At 38.5% G+C, this 27,742-nt stretch overlaps 1 protein-coding gene across 1 annotated transcript in view; it reads left to right on the top strand.

Moving 5' to 3' along the window:
- The first annotated feature begins 1,305 nt into the window (after positions 1-1,305).
- DNAAF6 (dynein axonemal assembly factor 6) overlaps positions 1,306-27,742 on the top strand; it is a 69,558-nt gene continuing 43,121 nt past the window's right edge. Inside the window, exons 1-4 of the mRNA XM_081115020.1 lie at positions 1,306-1,470; positions 19,080-19,244; positions 23,130-23,202; positions 25,707-25,812. Coding sequence (XP_080971146.1) covers positions 19,083-19,244; positions 23,130-23,202; positions 25,707-25,812 — 341 coding nt within the window. The 5' untranslated portion in view covers positions 1,306-1,470; positions 19,080-19,082. The remainder of the gene's footprint in view (positions 1,471-19,079; positions 19,245-23,129; positions 23,203-25,706; positions 25,813-27,742) is intronic.

The following is a 27,742-nucleotide window of genomic DNA, read 5'->3' on the forward strand; positions in this document are numbered from 1 at the left end:
GCTCCAGCTGGTGCCTAACAGGTCCCACGTGACGGCCGACGGGGCGCTCCCACTTCGGCTGCAGACCCAGAAAACTTGCCCACAACAGTGGGGGTGGGGGTGGGAAGCGCGATCCCTCTCTACACACAAGAACGCTGAGCCTGGGCGGAACTCAACTCTGCGGTTGGGCAGAGAGGGGGCGTGGGAAGCGCGAATAGGCGGCAGCAAAACCTCCAACACCCGCACCATTGAGCCCACACTTCCGCTCCTACTGCTCCGGAGTTGTCCGATCTGTAACTCACGTAAGGGAAAAGCTTAAGGAAGAGCGAGCCTGCAGGAGGATGACTAGGACAAACGAAAACCCCGCAAACGAAGTTGGTGGCTAGCGCGGCTGCCGATCCCTATCAGGGCCCCATAGCAACTAGGTAACGGACAGAGAGGCGGGCTGGGACCTACTTGGGCCGGAAAGAGCCGGACTGCAAAGTGGACAAACTCCCGCTGCGTGAAGCTGACAGGACAGGGGCTAAAACTCCTGGACGTAGTTAAGTGAAAAGGGCAGCCGTTGACCCTGACTGGCGCGCGCTCGGATTGGTTGATTTTGGTATTGTTTCAAAGACGATTCTTCTATGATTGGTCAGGAAAGCCAAGCGGGAACCCGGAGGTGAGGGGTGGAAAGGGGGGTGGGACAAAGTTGTTACCTAGGCAACAGAGGTACACAGAGCTCTGGGCTATTTTCGGAGCCTAGCCAGCGACCCGAAAACTGACCCAGGTGAGGAACCCATACCTTACGTGGGGGAAATAAGGGGTCCTCAGATTCCGTAGCTCTCAGAGAAAGTAGGGAGGACTCTAGATACTTACAACGCTGAGAAATAATAATACCCCCCGCCCACAAATCGCAGATAGAACAGACCCTAAATTCCCCTGCGCAAGACACTCTAAGCAAGACGCTTTAACAAAACTCAGTTTATCAGGGTGTGTGTTAGAGTTTTATCATACAGAGGATGGATGCTGATCGAATGTCAGAAAGCCAATATGAACAAGTGTAGGTTGCCTAACGGCTTTCACTCCACTCTCACACTCTATTGATTGTTAACACGAATTTGAGAGTGAAAACTACCTTTCCTTGTGGGTAGATTTGGGTGTTCTAAGTGAAAGTAGCCGCTGTGCCTTGTTTTACACGGATAAACATGATTTATCCTGGACCAGCACGCTTTGGTTGGGATATATTTTTTAGGGGGTGTAACGCTGTTCAGACCGAAAAAATTGGCCCATGTCGGCACCCTTGTTACTTGGACAATGTCCTGTGCGCCAGAACGTGAACGCCGTGGGCCTGAGGCTTCCAACGGACCTTGGTCAGATAAGATCCTTTGAAGAGTGAGAAACAGTCAGTCCACACTTAGTGGACTGGAGCGTAGCGTACAAAGACAACTTGTACCTGCCAAACCTGCTACTCAACAAGGGGTAATTGAGAAAGTACGTCGCTGTCATCAGGTGAGAAACCTTATAAAAAATAAAATTTGAGTGAGGGGACAGAATCGAATTTGACCAGAGGTAAGGGTCATTTCTCCTATGAGTTTTCTATTGTGGAAAGGATTCAGGACAGAGACTTTTCCCTAAACAAATGAAGAAAACAGGCCTCTTGAGGGAAAATTTTTGAAGTACCGAAGGTAAATTTTCTGTCTCAGTTCTTTTTTAGATTGAGTATGAGAATGAGACAGAAAAACAGGAAAACATTACTGACAACTGTGTTAAGTTTGGCTAAGATAAAGAATAAATAGAGGAAATATTTGTTTACTTTTAGGTTTATGAAAAATTCCAGATAATTTCAAAAATCATCTTTCATTAAATATATTTTAAATTTGTAATGAAACTCTGTTAAGTTCCCATAGTTCTTTATGACTTGGTACATCATTGGATGGCAATGGAAGTTAGACACCTAAAAAAAGAAATCGTTCTTGGTTTTGTAAAAATAAAGTCAAAATGAATTATTTTTAATGAGCATGGAATCATTGATGTGTATAGTTGTCAAGATTTTAAAAAGGGGGAAACAATTAGCCCATATATTATAATTTAATTCAGACATAGGCAGAGATTATGTTTACTTTTGCATTTTCAGAAGAATTTTAACACAGGTATTGCTAAATAAGGCATTATGGAAATAAAGTTGCAAAATTTACTTAGGAAAATAAATGGATTTTGACTACTTTGAAATCATTCAGCTATAAGTAATATTTTATGAAGGGGTATGGGTTTACCTATTAAACAAGTTCCCAAAGAATACTATTTGGTGATTCTTTATTATTCTGATTTTATTTACTATATATAGTTAAATTAATAAAATACTATTACTTTCTGAATAGTCTAAAAATCACAGTTTTCACTAATTTTATCTAGACTTCTCTTCAATTACTTCAAGTCAAAAAGCAACCCCTATTGACAATTTGAACGGAGGCAAATAAAATAGAAAGCAAGACCCCAGCCCTCACAAGCAGGTTATTGATATTGCTTTAATTCCATGGGTCTGGAGCTATCCTGGTTCATCTTGTTTAGTCCTAGGTTTTGGTAATGACCTGGTTTTCTCTTCAGTTCATTGTGACTAGTACAAAGAGAGGCCCCCCCAATCCCACCTCTATCTATGAAGGCCATAAGGAGTTAGGTTGATGTGGGAAAATCAAAGCTTTTGTCTGGAATATGCTGCCATGGAATTGGCCTAGCAAAGGAGAGTGAGAGAAATAAAAATAAAGGGCCTAGAAAATTTGTTTTATCAATAACCAAATCTTAAATAAAAGATTTAGCAATATATTTTGTTTTCAATGAAACTTCTATTTAAGTTTTTCTTAAATTATTTCTTGGACTATTTCAGTGGCAATGCCAGATTCCCAAACATAAGCATTGTGGCTCTAGAATGCATTTTTATCCCTACACTATAGTACCTGAGTATAGGAAAAAGGAAGGATGTATTTCAAGGTACAAAAGCAGAAGATTATAGGGTATATTTAATAAGCAGTTCAGTTTTTAACAGAATACAGATTGCATGTAAGAGAATTATAGGAGGGAAGGACAGAAAATTAGGTTGGGGTTATATCCTGAAGGACTTTGATTTCCAGGCTCAAGATGAACTTAATGTGTATCAAATTTACAAATAACAGATAGCCCTACAAATAACACTGCATAGTTAATAAAAAGGCATCTTGCCTTAGGTTTTTCCAATGTTATCTGTTTGCGTCAAATGAACTTTAACATCTTTTTAATAAATGTTAGTAAATTATTCATAATTTGTTAGACTTCTACAAAAGCTGGTACAATCTTTATTTTTTAATTCTTTATTGTTTAAAGTATTATATATAGTATTACATATGTATCCTTTTTTCCCCATTGGCCACCCCACCCCCCAGCACATACCCTCACTTATCTAGTGTCTGTGTCCATTGGTTATACTTACATGCATGCATACAAGTCCTTTGGTTGATCTCTTAGTCCCCACCCCCACCATCCTCTGCCTTCCCTCTGAAGTTTGAAGGTCTGTTGGATGCTTCTCTGTCTCTGGATCTGTTTGTGTTGTTCATTATATTCCACAAATTAGTGCGATCATGTGATATTTATCTTTCTCTGACTGACTTACTTCACTTAGCATAATGTTCCCCAGGTCCAATCCATGCTGTTGAAAATGGTAGGAGTTCCTTCCTTTTTACAGCAGCATAGTATTCCATTGTGTAGATATACCACTGTTTTTTAATCCACTCATCTGTTGATGGGCACTTAGGCTGTTTCCAAATCATAGCTATGGTAAATTGTGCTGCTATGAATGTAGGGGTGCATATATCCTTTCTTATTGGTGTTTTTAATTTCTTGGGATATATTCCTAGAAGTGGGATTACTGGGTCAAATGGGAGTTCCATTTTTTTTGTAAAATATATTTTATTGATTTTTTACAGAGAGAAAGAGAGAGGGATAGAGAGTTAGAAACATCGATGAGAGAGAAACATTGATCAGCTGCCTCCTGTACACCTCCCACTGGGGATGTGCTTGCAACCAAGGTACATGCCCTTGACCAGAATCGAACCTGGGACCTTTCAGTCCGCAGGCCTACGCTCTATCCACTGAGCCAATCTGGTTAGGGCCCATTTTTAATTTTTTGAGGAGACTTCATACTGTTATCCACAGTGGCTGCACTGGTCTGCATTCCCACCAACAGTGCACGAAGGTTCCTTTTTCTCCAAATCCTCGCCAGCACTTGTCAGTTCGTTGATTTGTTGATGGTAGCCATTCAGACAGGTGTGAGATAGTATCTCATTGTCGTTTTGATTTGCATCTCAGATGATTAGTGACTTTGAGCATGTTTTCATATGGTCTTCTGTATGTCCACTTTTGAAAAGTGTCTATTTAGGTCCTTTGCCCATTTTTTGATTGGATTGTTTATTTTCCTTTTGTTAAGATGTATGAGTTCCCTATAAATTTTGGAGATTAAACCCTTGTTGGATATAACATTAGCAAATGTGTTCTCTTTCTTGTTGTTTTGTTGATGGTCTCTTTTGCTGTGCAGAAGCTTTTTATTTTGATGTAGTCCCATTTGTTTATTTTCTCCTTAGTCCCCATTGCCCTAGGAGCTGTATCAGTAAAGATATTACTCCGACATATGTCTGATATTTTGCTGCCTATGGATTCTCCTAAGATTTTTATGGTTTCCTGCTTTACATTTAAGTCATTTACGCACTTTGAGTTTATTTTTGTGTATGGTGTAAGTTGGTGGTCCAGTTTCATTTTTTTTTTGCATGTATCTGTCCAATTTTCCCTACACCATTTATTGAAGAGACTGTCTTGATTCCATTGTATGCTCTTGCCTCCTTTGTCAAATATTAATTGAGCATAATGGCTTGGGTTGATTTCTGGGATCTCTGTTCTGTTCCATTGCTTTATATGTCTGTTCTTGTGCCAGTATCAGGCAGTTTTGAGAACAGTGGCTTTGTAATATAGCTTAATATCTATTATTATGATCCCTCCAACTTTGTTCTTCTTTCTCAAGATTGCTGCAGCTATTTGGGGTCTTTTTTTGTTCCAAATGAATTTTTGGAGAGTTTTTTCCTACGTCTGTGAAGTATGCCATTGGTATTTTAATGGGGATTGCATTAAATCTATAGATTCTTTGGGTAGTATGGATATTTTAATGATGTTGATTCTACCAAATCCATGAACATGGTGTATTCTTCCATTTGTTTATCTTCCTCTATCTCTTTTTTCAATGTTCTGTAGTTTTCCGAGTACAGGTCTTTTACCTCCTTAGTTTATTCCTAAGTATCTTAAGTTTTTCTGTGCAATGAAAAATGGGAGTGTTTTTGTTGTTTCTCTTCCTGTAAGTTCATTATTGGTGTAAGAAAAAGCCATAGATTTCTGGGTGTTAATTTTGTGTCTTGCTACATTGTCGAATTCATTTATTAAATCTTTTGGTTTTTTGATGGAGTGTTTAGGTTTTCAATGTATAATATCATGTCATCTGTGAATAGTGACAGTTTTACTTCTTTTCCAATTTGGATGTCTTTTATTTCTTGTCTGATGGCTATGGCTAGCACTTCTAGTATTATGTTGAACAGGAGCATTGAGAGTGGGCATGCCTGTCTTGTTCCAGTTATTAGGGGAAATGGTTCTAGTTTTTGCCCATTGAGTATGATGTTGGATGTAGGTTTGGCATGTAGTCTTTATTTCCATTTAATTTAGAATATTTTTTCAAAAATTCACATTATTTTCTCTTTTAATGTTTTGAAGTATTTAATTATTGACAAAATATTGGTGATTCTTTTGTTTCTCAAAATACAATATCAACAAAATTGTCATGATTTATTATTTTGTGTTTACAGATTATTATTACAGTTGATTTAATACAATTATTTTTGCTAAAGTGCCAATTATACTTTTACTCCAATTTAGCTTAGTATGAATCTATGCTACTTTATGCCAGCATAACTTGGATTTGAAGAAGTCCAATTTATAATATGCTTCAGATATATAGTGTGTTACTATAAATTATTGTGAATGATTTGTTTAACAAATACACTCAAACATACATTCCAAGGAGTGGCATCACCTTCGAAGCAGTCACTTTGGAAGGCTATCCACTTATTCCAATGCTCTTGTTATTGCTCAAATTACTTTGGAAACTACTCTTTTAGAATTGCCTTGGGGCCTGTAGCACATTCTTTTGAATATCCTCATAGTAGAAAATCTTCATATTTTGAAAGTAGATGTGATATATAGATGTATCTAGAAATTACTTAGAGACAAATCTGATTTGTAATCAGACTGAGTAAAACCATAATGATACCCATTTTCTTGGTGGTACATCTAAAGACAATTCCAAAATATTTTGAGCATTGATAGCATAATTTACATCAATGTATATAACCTTCCATGGTGACTCCTTTTTAATATAACATTTGTATGAATTAAATCATGCTTCATTCAGCATTCATTGACTTTTGACTAAATGCCAGCTCCAGTTATTGAAGACATTTAGCCTATAGGTATAACTTCCCACTGCCCATGCTGCCCTGCCTCTCACAAATGAGAGGCCAGAGCTCCTTTCAGCGTGGGATTTAGAATTAATCTGCTTTCCCTAAATCCAGGATCCAGTGTGTCCACTGAAGCACAGGCTTTTTTAAATAACCTGTACTATGACTGTCCCGGTGACATGAGAAAGCCTCTGATGCAGTGCCTAGTTCGTTTTCTCTTTTCCAGCTGTGACTTTGAGCCCTATCCTATTCTAAACCTTCATCTAGCTGCCAACTCCCCCACAGTCCTCAAGAACTCGACCCTGCCTCCTATACCCCCACCTATGGGCCAGGGTCCTAATACACCCTAAGTGAGTCTCCCTGTCACCTCGACTATTCAGTCATCCTGCTGTGAAACACTGCTCACATCTCATAACTCTCCCTGGCCATGTTCCTGCCTAACAGATGGGGATGCAGGAATAGCAGTTCTGATTGCTATCTCAGACACTACATTTGGGAATTCTGAATACCCTTCTTCCAGGTTAGCCCTACTGGTTTCAGTTTATTCCCCTCTCACGAGCCCACTATTGAGCTCTCACAAGCCTCATCATCAAGTAGCTGTGGGTGCTGGCACCATGTGCCACACAGTAATGATATTTTTACTTAGCAAACTCACATATGTTGCATAAAATGGCATCACAACAATTTTATAAGGTAAGTAATACTGAAATAATGAAACAATTTCTGCTATGTTTGTTTTTTTTAAAGTCTCACTGTACAATCTCAACTCAAAATACTAATTATATTATTGCATCTGATATTGGTTCCATTTTCCCCTTTCATTGTCAAAGTTAGAAAATGTTTCAAACTTTTTGCTTTTAATGTTAAGTAAATATTTAATGAACACATAATCAACTAGGACTTTTAAAATATAAACAGGAGCCTCTTTGTTTAATTTGTGTCAATTATTCATTTCTATAGCACACTACCAGGCCATACGGTGAGAGAAGATAGTTTTATCACCTTTTATTCCACCTTTTCCAAAATAATGAGTTTCCAGTGGAATAAGTTTTATTAATAACTTATTCAACATTGTTATTAGAAGTGATATTCATGCCTAGAAAAATTAAATTTTTAAAGGACCAATAATAGCTAACATATGTTGAGTGCTTAATATGTGCCAGGCACTGTTCCAAGCTCTTTTACATGTATTAAGCTACTTAATCCTTGTAACAACCTAATGAGGTAGTATTATTATTACTCTCATTTTAAAGATAAGGAGAATGAGGTATTGAGAGTTTAAATGATATGCCACAGAGTTAGAAAATAAATGATAGAGATAAAAAGTCTAGGCAGCATGACTGCAGAGTCCTTACTCTTAACCACTCTAATATACTGTCTCTATACTGGATGTACAGGGCAATTTAACATTTGTTTCATATCCTTGACATCTCCTATAATCATTAAAATCAGTTTTCTATTTAAAAAATTAAATTAATGTTAAAAATAATAAGACAGAAGGTTTGAAAACACCATCTGCATGCCAATTGATTTTGACAGGTACACATTTGTGAATCCCTTTTGTATTCCTGTTATAGGCACAATGCAAATATTTCAGTTGGTCATTTAGTAAAAGCACTAAAGTAATGCTTCCTGTGAATTAATTTTAATAAAATAATGTTTAAAAATATCAGCAGAAGTATAAAAAAGATTCCTATTATATTTATGCCTAAATCACTAACAATAGGACTAATTCTACAGTCTTTATTCAGGTTAGTCATTAAAGTCTGAAATTTCCAAGATTTTTAAAGATCCTGACATCCTACTCCAAACATAACTATAGAGATTATTTAAGAGACTGATGTCTGGTTGGTAGGATTATAGGTATTTGTGATTTACTTATTTATACTTTAATGTATTATTTCCTAAAATTTCCACAACAAACAGTATCATTATTATAATCAGAAAAACTATTTTGTGTGAACTTTTACTAAAGCCACTGAACCCAACCCATATGAGTTCTCAAATGGCAATATAATGCTAGGTATCATATACAGTTAGTTAAAAATTAAATCAGAAAGTACAGGACTATCTGAGTTAAAAGTTAGAAATAAGTTCCTTAGGTCATACCCTGTGGAAAACATTATTTTCAGTTCCCTAAGTGGAATATACAGCCTAGACTGCATACATGAGATAGATAAAAAGGTAGCTTACACAACTATGTTTCTAAATAATGACATACATTCTATATGACACTGACTTCATTTTGTCTGGAGGTAGGACTAAAAAATTCTGCTTTTTTAACCAACTCTGCAAGTAATTTTTTTTAAAAATTTTATTGGAGTGACATTAGTATACATGAACATATAGATTACATGTGTGAATTACTAATTTACAAAATCTGTATATAGGACCATGTGCCCACCACCCAAAGACATATCTCCTGTAACCTCATATTAGGACCCCTTTCTTCCCTTACCCCCTTCCCTCTGGCAACCACCACACTGCTGTTTGGGTATATAAGTTTCAGTTTTATATTCCACATATGAGTTAAGTCATGTAGTTCTTAGCTTTATCTGTTTGACTTATTTCACTTTGCGTAATGTTCTCAAGTTCCATCCATGTTGTTGTAAATGAGGCTATACCATCGTTTCTTATGGCCGCATAGTACTCCATTGTGTATATATACCGCATCTTCTTTATCCAGTCCTCTATTGTAGGGCACTTTGGCTGTTTTCAATTCTTGGCCACTGTGAATCATGCTGCAGTGAACATAGGGGTGCATATATCTTTGTGTATAAATGATTTCAAGTTTTTCGGGTATATACCCAGGAGTGGGGTTGTTGGGTTGTATGGTAGCTCTATTTTTAATTTTTTGAGGGATCACCAGACTGCTTTCCATAGTGGTTGTACCAGTCTACATTCCCACCGACAGTGAATAAGGGTTCCCTTTTTCCCACAACCTCTCCAACACTTGTTGTTGCTTGTCTTATTGCTAATGGCCACTCTAACTGGTGTAAGGTGGTATCTCATTGCAGTTTTAATTTGCATTTCCCTGATTGCCAATGAGGTTGAACATCTTTTCATATATCTATTGGCTACTTGTATGTCTTCTTGGGAGAGGTGTATTTTCAGATCCTCTGCCCATTTTTTCATTGGATTGTTTATTTGTTTGGTGTTGAGTTTTATGAGTTCCTTATATATTTTGGAAATTAAACCTTTGTCATAGCTACTGTTTGTAAATATCATCTCCCATCTGGTTGGCTGACTGTTTGTTTTGTTGTCCATTTCTTCTGCTGTGCAGAAGCTCTTCAGTTTGATATAGTCCCATTCATTTATTTTTGCCTTTACCTCCCTAGCCTTTGGTGTCAAGTTCATAAAATGCTCTCTACCACTCAGGTCTATAAGTTTGGTACCTATATTTTTTTCTTTGTGACTTAGAGTTTCGGGTCTTATGTCTAAGTCTTTTATCCTTTTTGAGTTAATTTTTGTACATGGGGACAAATTGCAATCCAGTTTCATTCGTTTGCATGTGGATTACCAGTTTTCCCAGAACCATTTATTGAAGAGACTACCTTTGCTCCAATGTGCATTTCTGGCTCCTTTGTGGAAAATTATCTGTCCATATATGTGTGGTTTTATAGCTGGGCTCTCTATTCTGTTCCATTGATCTGTGTATCTGTTTCTCTGCCAATACCATGCTGTTTTGATTATTGTAGCTCTGTAGTATATTTTGAAGTCAGGTAGTGTGATACCTCCAGCCTTGTTCTTTCTTTTTTCAGAATTGCTTTGGCTATTCTGGGTCTTTTATGGTTCCATACAAATCTGATGATTTCTCATTCTATTTCTTTAAAAAATGACATTGGGATTTTGATGGGGATTGCATTAAATCTGTATATTGCTTTGGGTAAAATGGCCATTTTAAACTATGTTGAGCCTTCCAATCCATGAATATGGGATGTTTTTCCATTTTGTTGCATCTTTTTCAATCTCATTTAATAAAGTTTTGTAATTTTTATTATATAGGTCTTTCACATTCTTTGTTAAGTTTAGTCCTAGGTATTTTATTCTTTTGGTTGTGATTGCAAAAGGAATTGTTTTCTCCATTTTTTTTCTGAAGTTTTGTTGTTGGTATAGAGGAAGGGAATGGATTTTTGTACATTGATTTTGTATCCTGCAACTTGACTATTTGTTTATTGTTTCCAGTAGTTTTTGGGTTTTTTTTGTAGAGTCTTTAGGGTTTTCTATATACAGCATCATGTCATCCACAAAAAGTGACAGTTTGACTCCTTTCTTCCCTATTTGGATGCCTTTTATTTTTTTCTCTTGCTCTATTGCTCTGGCTAGTACTTCCACTACTATGTTGAATGGTGAGAGTGGACATCTTGTCTTGTTCCTGATCTTAGGGGAAAAGCTTTTAGTTTTTCACCATTGAGTATGATATTGGATGAGAGTTCATCATATATGGCCTTTATTAAGCTGAGGTACTTTCCTTCTATTCCTATTTTATTGAGTGTTTTAATCATTAATGGATGTTGTATCTTATCAAATGCTTTTTCTGAATCTATTGATAAGATCATATGATTGGTATCCTTTCTTTTGTTAATGCAGTGTATTACTTGATTGATTTGTGAATGTTGAACCATCCTTGTGCCCCTGGAATGAATCCCACTTGATCGTGATGTATTATTTTTTGGATGTACTGTTGTACTTGATTAGCTAGTATTTTGGTTAGGATTTTTGCGTCTGTATTTATCAGGGATATTGGTTTTTAGTTTTCGTTTTTTGTGTTACCTTAGCCAGGTTTTGGTATTAGGATTATATTTGCCTCGTAGAATGTTTTAGGAAGTATTGCCTCTTCTTCAATTTTTTTGGAAGAGTTTGCAAAGAATAGGCTTTAATTCTTTCTTGAACGTTTGGTAGAATTCACTGGTGAAGCCATCTGGTCCTGGACTTTTGTTTTTTGGGAGGTTTTTGATGGTTGTTTCAATTTCCTCACTGCTGATCTATTAGATTTTCTAGTTCTTCATGATTTAGTCTAGGAAGGTTATATATTTCTAGGAACTTACCCATTTCTTCTAGATTATTGAATTTGATGGCATAAAGGCTTTCATAATATTCTAGTATGATCCTTTGTATATCTGTGATGTCTATGGTGATTTCTCCTCTCATTTCTGAATTTGTTTATATGGATCTTTTTTTCCCCACTTTTTTTAAAATATATTTTTTATTGATTAAGATATTACATATCTGTCCTTGTCCCCACGTTACCCTCTACCCCCCAACCCCCGCTCATGCCCTCACCCCCCCGTTGTCCGTGTCCATTGGTTAAGCCTATATGCTTGCATGTAAGTCTTTGCTTGATCTTTCCCCCTTACCCCCACCCTCCCCTACCTTCCCTCCACGGCCCGACAGTCCAATCAATGCCTCTCCGTCTCTGGATCAGTCCTTGTTCATCAGTTTATGTTGTTCATTATATTCCCCAAATGAGTGAGATCATGTGGTATTTATCCGCTCTCCAGTTCCATCCATGCTGTGGCAAATGGTAAGAGTTCCTTTTTCTTCTTCCTCTTCTTAAAGAATACCTTTCAGCATTTCATATAATGCTGGTTTGGTGGTGATGAATTCCTTTAGCTTTTTCTTATCCGTGAAGCTCTTTATCTGACCTTCTATTCTGAATGATAGCTTTGCTGGATAAAGTAATCTTGGTTGCAGGTTCTTGCTATTCATCACTTTGAATATTTCTTGCCGCTCTCTTCTGGCCTGCATGGTTTCTGTTGAGAAATCAGCTGACAGTCGTATGGGTACTCCCTTGTAGGTAACTGACTGTCTTTCTCTTGCTGCTTTTAAGATTCTCTCTTTGTCTTTTGCTCTTGGCATTTTAATTATGATGTGTCTTGGTGTGGTCCTCTTTGGATTCCTTTTGTTTGGGGTTCTCTGCGCTTCCTGGACTTGTAAGTCTATTTCTTTCACCAGGTGGGGGAAGTTTTCTGTCATTATTTCTTCAAATAGGTTTTCAATATCTTGCCCTCTCTCTTCTTCTGGTACCCCTATAATTCTGATGTTGGTACGCTTGAAGTTGTCCCAGAGGCTCCTTACACTATCTTCATATTTTTGGAATCTCTTTTCTTTTTTCTTTTTCGGTTGGGTGTTTTTTGTTTCTTTGTATTTCAAATCTTTGACTTGATTCTTGGGATCCTCTTGTCTGCTGTTGGATCTCTGTAAATTATTCTTTATTTCAGTCAGTGTATGCTTAATTTCTAGTTGGTCCTTTTGCATGTCCTCCAGGGTCTCACTATACTTATTGAGGGACTCACTAAATTTATCGGCGGTTTCCATAAAATTCTTGAAAAACCTTATAAACGTGGCCTTGAACTCTATATCCAGTCGTTTGCTTTCCTCCATTTCTGCCATTTGTGACCTGTTTCTTTGTCTCCGCATTTTGGCTGCTTCCCTGTGTTGATAGAGTGGCTTTCTGTGCTAGGTGTCCTGTAGGGCCCAGTGGCTCAGCCTCCCCAGTTACCTGAGGTGGACACTCTTGGTGCACCCCCTTGTGGGCTTTGTGCACAGTCTTGTTGTAGTTATGCCTTGGTTGTTGTAGGATCACTGGGAGGAATTGACCTCCAGGCCAATTGGCAGTGAGAATCAGCTGTGTCTGCAGTGAGAGAACTTCTGTGCTGGAGACACCCTTCTGGGGCAAGACTTGCTTCAGTGGGGCTTTGGTGCTCACTGAGACTGCACCCTGAGTGTGTCCCTTATGGATCTGAGGAGCTGTGATCTGGATGGTCCCCCTCTGACCACTGGGTACAGTGGCTCTTGGATCTAAGGAGTTGCTAATTTAGCCTCTGCCTGAGGTTACACAGCAGGAGCTACGAAGAGAACTGCAGATTCCCCTTCCTTTTTTGGAGTTTGGAGGTGCCCTGATGAGGCTCAGCTGTGAAACAATGCAAGCCGCTGTGGGGCCTTGGGCCTTCTCTTGGAAGTTCTGGGTCTGTCTGGCCGGGCTGCAGTTAGGTAATTATCAGGTTGCAAAGGGCCGGGGCATTCATATGCAAAAGCCTCTGCCAGAGCCTGCATGGGGCGGGGTCTCAAGGAATCAAAGGGCAGAGCAAGCAGCTATGGCGGATCCGCAGCCCTGCCCTAAGGAGTCATGAGTCTCAGTGTCCCTGTAACGGCTGCAAGCACCTCTGAGGGAAAGCCGCCCTCAAGTTCGCCCGCTGCCAGACTGTCCAGTTTCTCCCCGTATGAGTCCTGGGTCCCCAGAGACTTCCTGGAACTGGAGTTCAGAGCCATCGGGAGCTTGTGACTCCCTCCGGATTCAAAAAGACGGCCGCGTCCTCAGGTGCCAGCCCCCGTACCTCTGCACTTTACTTCCGCAGCTCCTCTGGCTCTCAGTCTGCTTTTCTTTCCTTCTAGTTGTAGAATTTACACTCAGCCAGCCTTCCTGTAGTTCTGGATGATGTCCGTTTTGTGTTTTTTTTTTTTTTTTTTTTGTATTTTTCAATTGTTGTGGGAGGCAGCAATTTCCCGGTGTTTATCTATGCCGCCATGTTAGTTTTTTCCTATATGGATCTTTTTGCCTTTTTCCTTAGTGAATCTAGCCAGCAGTTTGTCAATTTTATTAATATTTTCAAAGAAGCAGCTCTTTGTTTTATTAATTTTTTTCTACAGTCTTTTTGTTCTTTATTTTATTTAATTCTGCTCTGATTTTTGTTATTTCCTTTCTTCTGCTGACTTGGTGTTGCTTTTATTCTTTCTTCTCTAGTCTTTTTAGGTGTGGTGTTATGTTGTTTACTTTGAATTTCTCTTGTTTCTTTTTTTTTTTTAAATATATTTTTATTGATTTTTTACAGAGAGGGAAGGGAGAGAGATAGATAGTTAGAAACATCGATGAGAGAGAAACATCGATCAGCTGCCTCCTGCACATCTCCCACTGGGGATGTGCCCGCAACCCAGGTACATGCCCTTGACCGGAATCGAACCCGGGACCTTTCGGTCCGCAGGCCGACGCTCTATCCACTGAGCCAAACCGGTTTCGGCATTTCTCTTGTTTCTTGAGATAGGCCTGTAATAATATAAAATTCCCTCTTATTACAGTTTTCACTGCATCCTGGAGGTTTTGATATGTTGTGTTATTCTCATTTGTCTCTATATATCTTTTGATCTCATCTTTTATTTCTTCTTTGACCCAGTAATTTTTTAGTAGTATGTTGTTTAATCTCCACGTGTTTGTAGTTTTTTGTTTTCTTTTTTGTTGTGTGTGTGTGTGTGTGTGTGTGTGTGTTTTTTACCTCCTTTTTGCAGTTGATTTCTAATTTCATGGCATTGTGGTCAGAAAATTTACTTGGAATAATTTCAGTCTTTTTGAATTTGTTGATGCTTGTTCTGTGGCCCAACATATGGTCTATCCTTGAGAATGTTCCATGTATACTGGAGAAGAATGTATACTCTGATGTTCTGGGATGAAATGTTCTGTAAATGTCGATTATATCCATTTGGTTTAGTGTTTCATTTAAGGCTGATATTTCTTTATTGATTTTTTGTTTGGTTGATCTGTCTAGAGCTATCAATGGAGTATTAAGGTATCCAACTTAATTGTGTTTTGACCTGTTTCTCCCTTTAGTTCTGTGAGTAGCTGTTAAATATATTTCAGTGCTCCCTGGTTGGGCGCATATATATTAAAAAGTGTTATGTTTTCTTTTTTAAAAAAATATATTTTACTGATTTTTTACAGAGAGGAAGGGAGAGAGAGATAGAGAGTTAGAAACATCGATGAGAGAGAAACATCGATCAGCTGCCTCCTGCACACCTCCCACTGGGGATGTGCCCGCAACCAAGGTACATGCCCTTGACCGGAATCGAACCTGGGACCTTTCAGTCCACAGGCCGACGCTCTATCCACTGAGCCAAACCGGTTATGTCAAAAAGTGTTATGTTTTCTTGATGTAATGTTCCCTTTATCATTATAAAGTGTACATCTTTGTCTCTTCTTATCTTTATTATCTTGAGATCTATTTTGTCAGATGTAAGTATGGCTACACTTGCTTTTTGTGGATGTCATTTGCTTAGAGAATAATTTTCCACCCTTTTACTTGGAATCTACCTTTGTCTGTGCTGTTTAGATGTGTCTCTTGTAGGCAGCATATGGTTGGGTTTTGTTTTTTGATCCACTCTCCTACTCTGTGCCTCTTTACTGGTGAATTTAGACCATTTACATTTAGGGTAATTATTGATGTATGAGGATTTCCTATAGTCATTTTATCTTTTATTTTCTGGTAACTCTGTGCTTCCATTGCTTCCTTTATGCTTCTATCTGTTCTTGTTTGGTGGTATTCCATACATCTTTCCCTTGTTTCCTCTTTTTTTAAGCTATATGTCTTGTTTGGGGAATTTCTGTGTGTGGTTGTCATTAGTTTTATAAAAAGTGAAGTTACATATATACTATAGTTTTTTCCCTTTTGAATACATCTGACCTTCATCTTCCTTTGCCTGTCCATACCTGTCCCCCTTCCCCTTTTATGTTTTTATTGTCACAAGTTATTCCTGTTTATGCTGCAACTTTTTGTCAATCCTATTGGTAGTGTTTATGACCTATGTTCTTTGTTTCAGGTAGAATAACTCCCTTTAGTATTTCCTGCAGTTGAGGTTTTCTAGTGATACAATCCCTCAGTTTCTGTATGTCTGGGAATGTTCTTATTTATCCTTCATATTTAAAGGATAATTTCACTGGATATATGAGTGGCTGGTAATTTCTCTCTTTCAGGCATTTAAATATTTGGTCCCACTGTCTTCTTGCTTGTAGAGTTTCTGATGAGAAGTCAGGTGAAATTCTGATGGGTTTTCCTTTGTAAGTCACTTTATTTTTTTCCTTGGATGCTTTGAGGATTTTTTCTTTGTCACTAATTTTTGACAGCTTCATTATCAAGTGCCTTGGAGAGGGCCTCTTTGGATTGAGGAAACTAGGTGTTCTGTTTGCTTCTTGTATTTGAGGGTCTAGTTCTTTACATAGATTTGGGAAGTTCTCATCCACTATTTGTTTTAATAGACCCTCCATTCCATACTCTCTCTCTTTCTCCTCTGCTATACCTATGATTCTGATGTTATTATTATTTTATGGAATCAGAGAGGTCTCATAGGGCTATTTCGTATTTCTTTATTCTCAGGTCTTTCTCTTCTTCCCCCTGCATCATTTCTTGATTCCTATCTTCAATATCACTAGTTCTTTTCTCTAACTGGTTGGTTCTGTTTTCTGTGCTCATCAGTTCACTCTTAATTTTTTTTAATTGCCTGCTTTATTTCCAGGATTTCTGCTACATTCTTCTTCTTTTTTTTTTTTTTAACAATTCAACTTCTTTGGAGAAATATTCATTTTGTTCATTGATTTGTTTTCTGAGTGAGCTAAATTGCCTTGCATCTCATTGAGTATTTTCAGAACTGCAATCTTGAAATCTCTGTCATTCAACTCACATGATTCTGTGTATTCCAGCTTGTTTTCTGGAGATTTTTCATTTTCTTTCTGGTCATCGTTGTTGTTGTGGTTGTCCATGGTGTTCGCTGTTCTCCTTTGTTTTCCCATTTATCTCTGAGGAGGTTTTCTACTCTGTTCCAGTAGATGGCACTGAATTGCAAGATTTTTTTTCCTCTGTGGCCTCACAGTTTTGAGCCTCTGTGGCTTCCATAGGGCTCTACTGCCTCTGCTGGTTGGGGGTGAAGTTTGTTTTTCCCTCACAGTAATGGCAGTCCCTCACCTCCAACGGTCTAGCCCAGAGGGAAACTGTGTTTCTATTGCAGCAGCTCTTGTCCTACAGAAAATACACTCCTGGAAACAATCCAAGGGCAATAGGAGGCGAGACCTGGAAGTCTAATTCGTGGCAGGGCTCTGTGATCTACTTTCTTTGCCTGAAAGCCAGCTGCCATGGGGAGCGACTCTGTAGGGAGAGTGTCTTCTGACTCTGTAGCTTAGGCATGCACCTCAGATCCCATTCACAACGTGCCCCCATGGTTCAGACATTCTCTCTCACTGTTTGTGTGCTTGACACACAATGCTACCAGTCCAGTGGCTATTCCAACAGCCATCCACTTGTTGGGTTAGCTCTGGTGGTCCAGACCAGCTGAGGAAAATGCCTGTGACTGCTGCCTCCAGTTCCCAGCTGTGCTGGGGACATGCCGGCAGAAGGGGGCAGTTTCAGATGACCAGGTCGGCAAGGGGGTGCAGTTAAGGGTGACCAGGCCGGCAGAGGGGGGCAGTGATGAATGACCAGGCTGGCATGGGGGGCTGTTGGGGGTGACCAGGCTGATGGGGGTGCAGTAAGGGGCAACCATGCTGGCAAGGGGGGTGCAGTTAGGGCCTATCAGGCCGGTGGGGGGGGCAGTTGAGGGTGACCAGGTTGGCAGTGGGGAGGCAGTTGAGGGCAACCAGGTCGACAGACAGAAGCGGTTAGGGGAAATCAGGCAGGCAGGCAGGCGAGCAGTTAGGAGCCAGTGGTCCCAGATTGTGAGAGGGATGTCCTGGCAGTCGGACATCCCCCAAGGGGTCCCATATTGGAGAGGGTGCAGGCTCTGCTGAGGCCCCCCGCCTGTGCACGAATTTCGTGCACCAGGCCTCTAGTCTATAATAATAAAAGCATAATATGCAAATCAACTGAATGACCAAACAGTAGAACGACCGTCCAGACAACCTTCTGGACGACCATGCTATGACACACACTGGCTCCAGGACAGCCAAGGCAGTTGCGATGCAATTGGTTGGGTGGCTTAGCCATCACCCCATGATCGCCCAGCAGAGGGAGACCCAGGCCACTGGCCAGCGGGGTGATCGATGGGGGTGGGGGACCTCCGCAATCACCCCAAAGAAGGAGGCCAAGCCACCATATGTGTGGTGATGGATAGCAGAGCCCCGGCCAGTTGGACAGGGCCTCCTTTTGTTGGGCAATCCATTGCAGAGCCCTGCAGATGGATCACCCCAAAGAGGGAGGCCCAGGCTACCCGGTAACTGCCGCTATAGTAGGTGGGCGGGGCTTCCCTCTGAAGGGTGATCAATCTGGGCCCCCACCCAATAGATCACCCTACAGAGGGAGGCCCAGAGCACCTGGCCAGTGGCCACAGAGAGAGGCCCAGGCCATCCGACTGGCAGTGCTGTGGTTGGCGGGCAGGGCCTCCCTCTGCTGGGTGATCAATCTGGGAGCCCAGTGATTGATCGACCCACAGAGGGAGGCCCAGGCCACTGGCCACTGACGCTGTCGCAGATGTGTGGGGCTGGCCAGTAATCGCCCTGCAGAGGGAGGCCAAGGCCAGCCAAGCAATTGGACCCCATGCCTGTCACTCACAGAGGGAGGCGACTGGTGGCCGGGGAGGGAAAGGGCAGTGCTGCAAAGATGGCAAGCAATGGCAGCAGCTGGGGTGGGGCCAGCTGCCAGCAGCTGGGGAAGGAGAGCCCTGATACGCCCTGATCACTAGCCAGGCCTAGGGACCCTACCCGAGGGGTCCCAGATAGCGATAGGGTACAAGCCGGGTTGAGGATGACCCCCACCCTCTGCACGTATTTTCTGCACTGGGCCTCTAGTGTCTTAAATAAAATAGAAAACTAAAATACTTCTTTCCGATTATTTTCTTCCTCAGAATATGGACTTGGACAATATGGAACCTGAATATGTAGAAAATATGGAAACGGAAACTATGGAATCCGAAAACATGGAGACTGAAACTATTTCTTCAGTTTCAGCTCTTCAAGCCCTCTCTAAACTACTTTATCCTGAAGAAGAGGATGATTTTGAGTCTGAACAGGTGGTTGTATACTTATAGTTGAATTAGTTTTGTTCACAATATGCTGTGAAACTGTATTTGAACAACTTGTTCCAACCTTGCTGTGGGAGTAAGGCTATGTCATCTGATACATTTGCAGGAAGTTGCAGGGTTGATTATGTATGAGAGTAAAACCTCTAATACATTTCTAGCAAACATAATTACATTTTTTCTAAGCTACCTGAATGCTAAATAGGAAAATTGTTCAGTAACTATGGTAGCAATAGCTACATTTCAAAATGTTTGTCATTTATATTTATGGCCAAAGAATGCTTGACAACCATTACACAGTGTGATAGTTAGGATTTTTAAGCCTAGATAATATTTCTATAAAATAAATAATTTCAACTACACAGTATTATTTATGCCACCCAATTCAGTCCACTTATCCTTTTTCATTTGTCTATAGATGAAATGAGAACAGAAAATATTTTGAGCCAAATAAGGGGACGAACTAGCTGTAGCCTACTAAAATTGGCCTCTGGGTACATGCTCATATAAAGTGGTGGAATATAATTAGGTAGTTGAATAGAATTTGGGGTCAGTACAGGGTGACCCCAGGGAAGCTCGCAGCAACAAGATGGACTTTATTTTGGATAGGAAATTTCTATGAGCTGACCTTTGGCCACACCACAGTCAATGCCAATATTCCCACTATAATAAAAATACTTTGTGTATTCCCCCTTTTCCTACACCTTAGATTTCAGCAAACCTTGGCAATCAGACTGCCTAAGTCAAACAAAATTTTGGGCCGAAACCTCATACTATTGCAGAATATATCACTTTGCTTTCACTTATTTTAATAAAGTTTTTCATTATTATAATCAGTTTACCATGAGCAGCCCATCTCCCATAAAAATGCATATCAATTTGTTCCTTCTAAAATGCTTTTTTGCCATAGTGTGGAAAAACAAGCACAATCCACAAATTTAGTGGATTTAGCTTCCACTCTTCAGGAATAGCTTAGGTGGAACACAGCAGAATCATATAAGGCATGCAAAGGAGCCAAGATATTTGAGTAAGGGAAAAGTCTTGGTTGAGGCCAAAAATAAAGAAAAATGGGGCTGTTAATAACACCTTGAATATATGCAATAAATAAGACATAGGAGAAAAAGTTAGGAGCATGTATCAATTAAGTTGAGAAGGCAAGCTCATTTTTTTTTCCTTAGCTGAAATAGAATAATACATGCTGGGAAAGGTGGGGTTATATCAGATACAAAAGTATACTAAATATTTTAGAAACATTGCTCTTGCATAAAAGGAAGTGGAACTTGTATTTGGAACAGATTCAGAGATGAGGAATTACCCTGGTAACAAAGACCCCTTTGACGTTTAAGTATGGAGATGTTTATTTAGAGGTGTTTCTTAGGTAAAGATGAGTGCTTATGAGAATAGAGAAACTAAGACCATTTTACCAAATTGTACAATTTATAGAAGAAAATTACTATCAAAATGTATGAGTCTATATCTGAGTTATAAGCAATTCTGAGATAATCAGTCATTCAGACACCTCAGTACAGATATCAGAGGATATAGAATTGGATTATCAGAACATTGGGAGCATAATTAATATTTTTAATGAACTATTAAATTTTGCAGGAGAGAAATGGTTTTTTATTTGTCACATGTATTAATCTTGGGAACGGTGGAATGATTACAAGAGTGATGTGTTTTTGAAAATACACTGTCTAAAAACAGCATTAAACTGTTGCATACACATTGTTTCATTTATACTGTCCCCCACCATGAATTGTGAAGAATCTGGGAGAATGGAAAGAGATTAGGACTGTTGTTTGTTTTTGATTTACAAGGGGACCTTAAAACCTGTGGGAAATACTGTTCACTACTCTTAACAAAGATTGTAACAAAAATCTTCTAACTCTCTTACATATTGCAAAATGGAATGAATTGCAATGATAAAATTGTTCAGATAATTGGACATGGATTCACAGTGAAGGCTGAAATGATATTCTTATAGAAAAGAATTGCCAGATGGTTTTTAATGTTTTTATTACTCTGATCTATCTTTTCACTTGAAAATTTTATTTTTAATCATTTATTTTCATTAAGTTAATAAACTGAAACTCCCCCTATGTTCTAGTATACTGACTCAATCATCACTCTCCATGGAAAGCATACCAATTTTTTGTCAGAAATGTTCAAGTTTTTATTTCTACAGATTTTAATTTTTTCATGGAAGGAGGCACTCAACAAAACAAGCGGTCCTCATGTTCCAAGAAATGCTTTACCCTGATTGACTATTAGTATTCCAGTGATTAATAATTTAAGAAAAACACTACAAGTCTATATGACCTTAGTGCTTAAAAAGAAAAAAAGTACAGAATATTGTCTTTGGATTTTCATATTAAAATGCCTATAACACTTTAACCACATACTTAGCACTTTTGAAGCACCTTTGGGAAAGGAATAGTCACTGTCTCAGAAACTGTTGACATGTTATAAATTAATTTCTGATGTATAGCTGTTGGAATAATTTAGCATAAAAAGACCCAGGTGAGCTTTTCCACCAGCTTTCAAGGACAGACTCTATTTATCTTGCCCAAATAGCACATTATAACTTTCACACATGTCTTAAATCTTGGGAGATTAGTATGGGGACCTGAGAAAGAAGAGTTAGAGATGCTTGTTTGCCAAGATCCAAGAAGATAATAATTTTTTGACTGCAGTGAATTGGAATGCAGAATCTGACATCAAGAACAATTAGTGAAAAAAAGTGTGTGTGTGTGTGTGTGTGTGTGTGTGTGTGTGTGTGTGTGTAGGGTAGGGTAGTTTCTTGAAATATCAGAGAACCCCTGAGAGGGACAAATGAAGTGGTTGCCACTATAATGATGGCATAGTATGTGTTATGCTTATTTGTAAAAGGAAAGCTGTTTTTGTACTGCTGCATCAGAGGCAACCCTATTGGAGTATGTATACTTGTGTAGAATATGGCAAAATAAACTTGAACTTGTATGAAGAGTGTAGTGGTTCAGCATATATTTGACCCTATTAATTTGGGATTGCTGTTCAAATTCATTAGTTCAGCATCATGAAGTGGTGGGATGAAACAGTGTTTCATACACACAGTGGAGAGAAGTAAAAGCTGAAATCAGGACTTTTGAATGAGTCATTTGATGTCTGTATATTTAGACTCTATTTAGTGGTTTGTTTTTATTTCTATAAAACTTTCCCAGCCCTGGTCAGGTTGTTCAGTTGGTATAAACATCATCCCATTCACCAAAAGGTTGCGGCGGGTTCAATTCCTGGTTAGGACGTATACCTAGGTTCCGGGTCCCATCCCTGTTCAGGGCCTGCACAGGAGACAGCCAATTGATACTTCTCTCTCACATTGATGTTTCTCTCTCTCTCTCCCCTCCCCTCCATTCTCCCTTCTTCCCTCCCTTTCTTTCTAAAATCAATAAACACACCCTGTGGTGAGTATTAAAAAAAAACACCAAAAAACATTTTCCCGTACTTCTATCCCCCATCTAACTGTGACCAGACACTCAAAATCCAAAAGTGTCGATGCTCTTATAATAACACTTGGTTTTAACCTTCAAAGAGATGATTGTGGCTCATTCCGCTGTCCCCAGGAATCCATAATTCACTGGGCTGGAACTAGGGATTTAGTCTAATCAAAGATCAATTCTGCCTTAGAGTCTATTAAACCAAATGCTTTTTGAAAGAAAAGGAAAACACATTCAAAATAATACTCTACATCTGGCTCTCTGCTGTATTAACAACTATGGGTGATTAAACTGGAAAGATATATGAAATTTTAGGTGGGAAGCTTATCAATTTAAAGTATTATTGGTCACATATGTTAGACAAGTAGTACTAAAAGTTGGACTTTTTCTTCTCTCATAGACTAATTGTTTATCTGCGATCAGAGCCATGGGTCCTGGGGATATTGGACCACCAAAAACAGAAGTGCATAAAGGTAAGTTATTTAATAAAGTGTGTAGGCCAAAATAATTAGTACAATCTTTTCTTTGGGGACAGTATAGGGAGAGTAATACTAACACTAGCACTTATTAATGATGACCTCAAATAATTATAGAAATGATGAAGTCATTGACATATAAAGATGCTGATTATTCTACTGTTGCAGGTAAGTTGTTTTTATAGTTATGGAAATTAATTTGCCTTGAATTATTCACATGTTTTGACATATTTCCTGAGATAGAAAACCTCAAAGTAATGTATGGTTAAATAACTCATAACTTAGGATCTAGTTATCAAGATGCTTAGCTTCTTCACCTTCTATCCTGCTATATTCTGGCAATTTCACATAATTCATTCATTATTTTATTCAATAAATATTTATTGAGTATCTATTATGTACCAGGCAGTATGATCATCTCTGAGACTACCATAGAAATCAAAATAGAAAAGATCTTTGACCCCATTAAGCTGATAGTCTTTTGTAAAACAAAAAAACTACACAGTTTTATCTTATATTTAAATGTTTATAAATTAAACCCATGAGGTAACTTATACAGTCACAGGTTTAATAAACTGGAATAAATATTGTTGGATATATTCCCAGCATTTTAGACTACACATTTTCACAGAGCTGAACATTTTATACATCTTAAAAACTATAGAAAGCTCTAATTTAGCTGAAACAAAGAAAGCTCTCACCAATTTAGCTAATTGTAAATGATTTTATCTGAAAAAAGTTATTTAAAGTAATGGATAAAAATGAGGTCTGAGGGGATGATTTTAAAATTTCAGTTATTTTTGCTCAATGTACTCAAGAGTCTTTTACCTCATTATATATATGAAATTAGGCTTTCAAAGCCCACGCTAGACAGAAGCAGATAATTCAATAAATTAGCAGAATTAAAAACTTGACAATCAGGTGCATTTGGGGAGATGTTTAAAAGGACTCCAAATAACGTTGTGTTCCAAACCTGGCTCTCTATTTCTGCTTTAATAGTTGGGAAAAAACAAACGTATGCTGGGTTTTGTATGCCTGTTTACATTTAAACATTTAAAGATATGTAGAAACTCAGGCACACTCTCAGTTTTACTTAAGGATAATGGATAGCAAGTTTCTTTAAAGTCCATGTCTACATAAGGAAAATACTGGATTAGAAATGAACATTTCAAGTTTTTTTAACTGATGGTATATTTTAAAAATTATGTCAAACTTGAATGAAATATGTATCAAAGGGCTTTTATATAGTAAAACACAATGCAAGATAAGACATTTGTATCTAAATCAAAGTGATTGTTTGATTTTTCTTTTATATAAAACTAGAGGCCCTATGCACGAAATTCGTGCAAGGGGCTCGGCCCTTGCAGTCCAGCTTCGTCTGCAAGGTCGTCCGGATGGTCGTTCTGCTGTTTGGTCTAATTAGCATATTAGCCCTTTATTATATAGGATATTTTACATATGATTCTATTTATGTTTTAGGAAAATATATAGTATTCATTTGCATATAATTATATATGCAATGCCATTTTATATATTATATGTTATTAGATGTGTATATAAATGGGTATATATATCCTATCTAATAAAAAAGTAATATGCAAATTAACCATCACTCTGTCACTCCATCACAAAGATGGTGGTGCCCATAGCCACAAGATGGCAGCGCCCAGTCCCCTCAGCCCCGCCGCTGAAGTGTCCAGGCCTGTTGGCCAGGCAGGTGGCGGGGAAAGGCGGGGGGGGGCGAGGGGTGGAGCCAGCAATCGGAGGGGTCAAGGGCAGAGCTGGCGATCTGAGGGGGCTGGGGGTCCCCTGCCCAGGCCAGAGGCCTCAGGCCTGGGCAGGGGCGGAGCCAGCGATCAGAGGGGGCAGGGGTGGAGCTGGCGATCAGAGGGGGCTGGGGGTTCCCTTCCCAGGCCAGAGGCCTCGCCAGAGCCCTTAGGCCTGGGCAGGGGCAGACCCAGCTCCAAGGGGAGCAGGGAGCGAGCCTAAGCCATCAGAAGGATATCCCCTGAGGGCTTCCAGAATGTGAGAGGGGGCAGGCTGGGCTGAGGGACCCCCCCCCCAGTGCACGAATTTCATGCACCGGACCCCCAATATATATATATATATATATATATATATATATATATATATATATATATGTATATATATATGTATGAGAGAGGGAGGGAGGGAGAGACTAGATAGATAGATATAATGCTATCATTCATTATCTCTTGGTAGTTGGATTATAGATTATTTTCTTTTATTTACTTAAATGTCTTTTCCAATTTTTTACAATTACTATTATAATTCTACAACATATCAGTTGCATGTTGATTAAACTATTTAATCATTGTATTAATTTAGGGTTTTTTTTTAACCAAAAAGTAAGCTAGAGATCACAAATAGAAAATGTTTTACTTCAATGATCCCAAACTGAATGTAAAGAACAGGAGTGATTTTGAGGGGAAAATGGACAACAGCTTCAGCTTTATTTTCCCTTTTTTTTTTTTTTACAGTCATCTCTCAAACCAGTGATGAAACTAGTGAGGCCATCTGGAATCCAGAAGAAGTTCCAGAAGGAGCAGAGCATGCTGACATGTGGGATGTTAGAGAAGTACCAGAGTAAGTCAAATGAAGCCAGGAATGTGTTTAAGGGTTTAAACTAGATGTGTCATCTGATATCATTCTATTTTTGACAAAATTCATAAAGTAACTTCTACCACATAAAAGATAAAACTACAGTGACACACAGAAGGCTTGTGTAATTGGTTATTTTTCCTTCTAAAGTAGAAAAACAAAACACACAATAAAACATAAGACCTTCCTCTTACTTATTATCTAACAAAAAATGAAAAACCCAGTAATTTCCATTATAAGTGTATATTTACTGTCCATTACTTATATAATGTGGAATTAAGAAAATAGCCTATTCAATTACAAGCATTCATAAAAACTAAATTATTATACCATGTTTATATGTGAAAGACCTGCTTTTAGTTACTAGATGTTCCACATTGACTATGACTATAAAACTGTGTCCAATGCTTCAAAAAATCCTGTGCTTCTATCTTCTAAGTCAGTTCTGAAAATAGAATCAGTAGGAGACTGCAGATAATTAACTGGAAAAAAGTACCCAGCTTTTACATAAACAATGTCAAAAATTTGTAAACCTCATAAAAAAAGCAAACACCTTCAGTCTGCATCTTAAGAATGAAGAGAGTAGCCCTAGCCAGTTTGGCTTAGTGGATAGAGCATCTGCCTGCAGACCAAGGGTTCCTAGGTTCAATTCTGGTCAAGGCATGTACCTAAGTTGCTGGCTGCTCTCAGGCCAGGACCCTAGTCAGAGTGCATGCAGGAGGCAACCAGGAGTGCATGCAGGAGGCAACCAATCAATGTGTTTCTCTCACATCGATATTTCTCTCTGTCTTTCCCTCTCTCTTCCACTCTTTCTGAAAATCAATGGAAAAATACCCTTCGGTGAATATTAAAAAAAAAAAAGAATGAAGAGAGTAAATCTCATATTATGTTTATACAGAACACACACATCCATATGAAAGATAAGAATTAAGTCACTCATTTGTTATATTGTCTAATAAATGTCAATCATCCATATATGGCAAGCTCCAAATTAGAGTAAATTCTCACTTTCCCTGATGTTTGATGTTCTGTAGAAAGAACATCCATGAAAGCTTTACAGGAATAAGTAAATCATTCAGGATATGAAGAAAATGGCTTTTAAGATTTTTTAAAAAGTATGCATTTTCAATCTTATGCAATTATATTTCAAATGTCCCAATGGGTAAAGAGGAAAATGAGTAAAGAACGTAGACAGGTAGTTCACAAAAGAAGAATGACTAGTAGTTAAATAAAAAGTTATAAGGGCCTGATCTAAGTCACTGGCCTCAGGGAAAAGCATTAGGGCCTTTATTTGAGAGATTTTTTAAAGGCAGATTTGATATTTTGGTTAGATATAACGAATGAGAGGAAACTGTAAAAAATGATGCTAAGGTTACTATCTTGGGTGACTGGGTTATGAATAGTGGGACCATTAACTGTAATTGGGAATGTGTGTGGAAGGGAAGCAATGAGTTTGTTTTTGGATGTGTGAACAGTGAGATGCTTTTGAGACATCTAGGCAAATACATATAGTAAGAAGTTGGAAAACTGCTTCTGGAGATGAGAAGAGCAGCAGCTAGAGCAAGTCTATTTGGGAATCATGGACATATGGGTCAATACTTTTATACTTAGTTTTATTCTGACCTAATCTTTGTAAATATCTGATAGATGTTATAGTCTATTAAGAAAATAAAATGACTCATATCAAATGGCTACTTATTGCCACTCCTGTTTCAACTCAGAGAAATCCCTTTTTCATTCCTGGGCATCAAAAATTCAATGTAATCTTTTAGTCTTCCTGTCCAGAGATTTACCATTTCTTCACCAGGATTAAATTAAATATAAAAGATCATTTGTAAATGTTTGCTTACTTCATTCCATATAAAATGATAAGGTACATTATGGCTGGGTGCTTCTGTAAAACATCCTACCTCTA

The sequence above is a fragment of the Myotis nattereri genome (genome assembly GCF_964212035.1).
Source record: "Myotis nattereri genome assembly, chromosome: X".
NCBI lineage: Eukaryota > Metazoa > Chordata > Mammalia > Chiroptera > Vespertilionidae > Myotis > Myotis nattereri.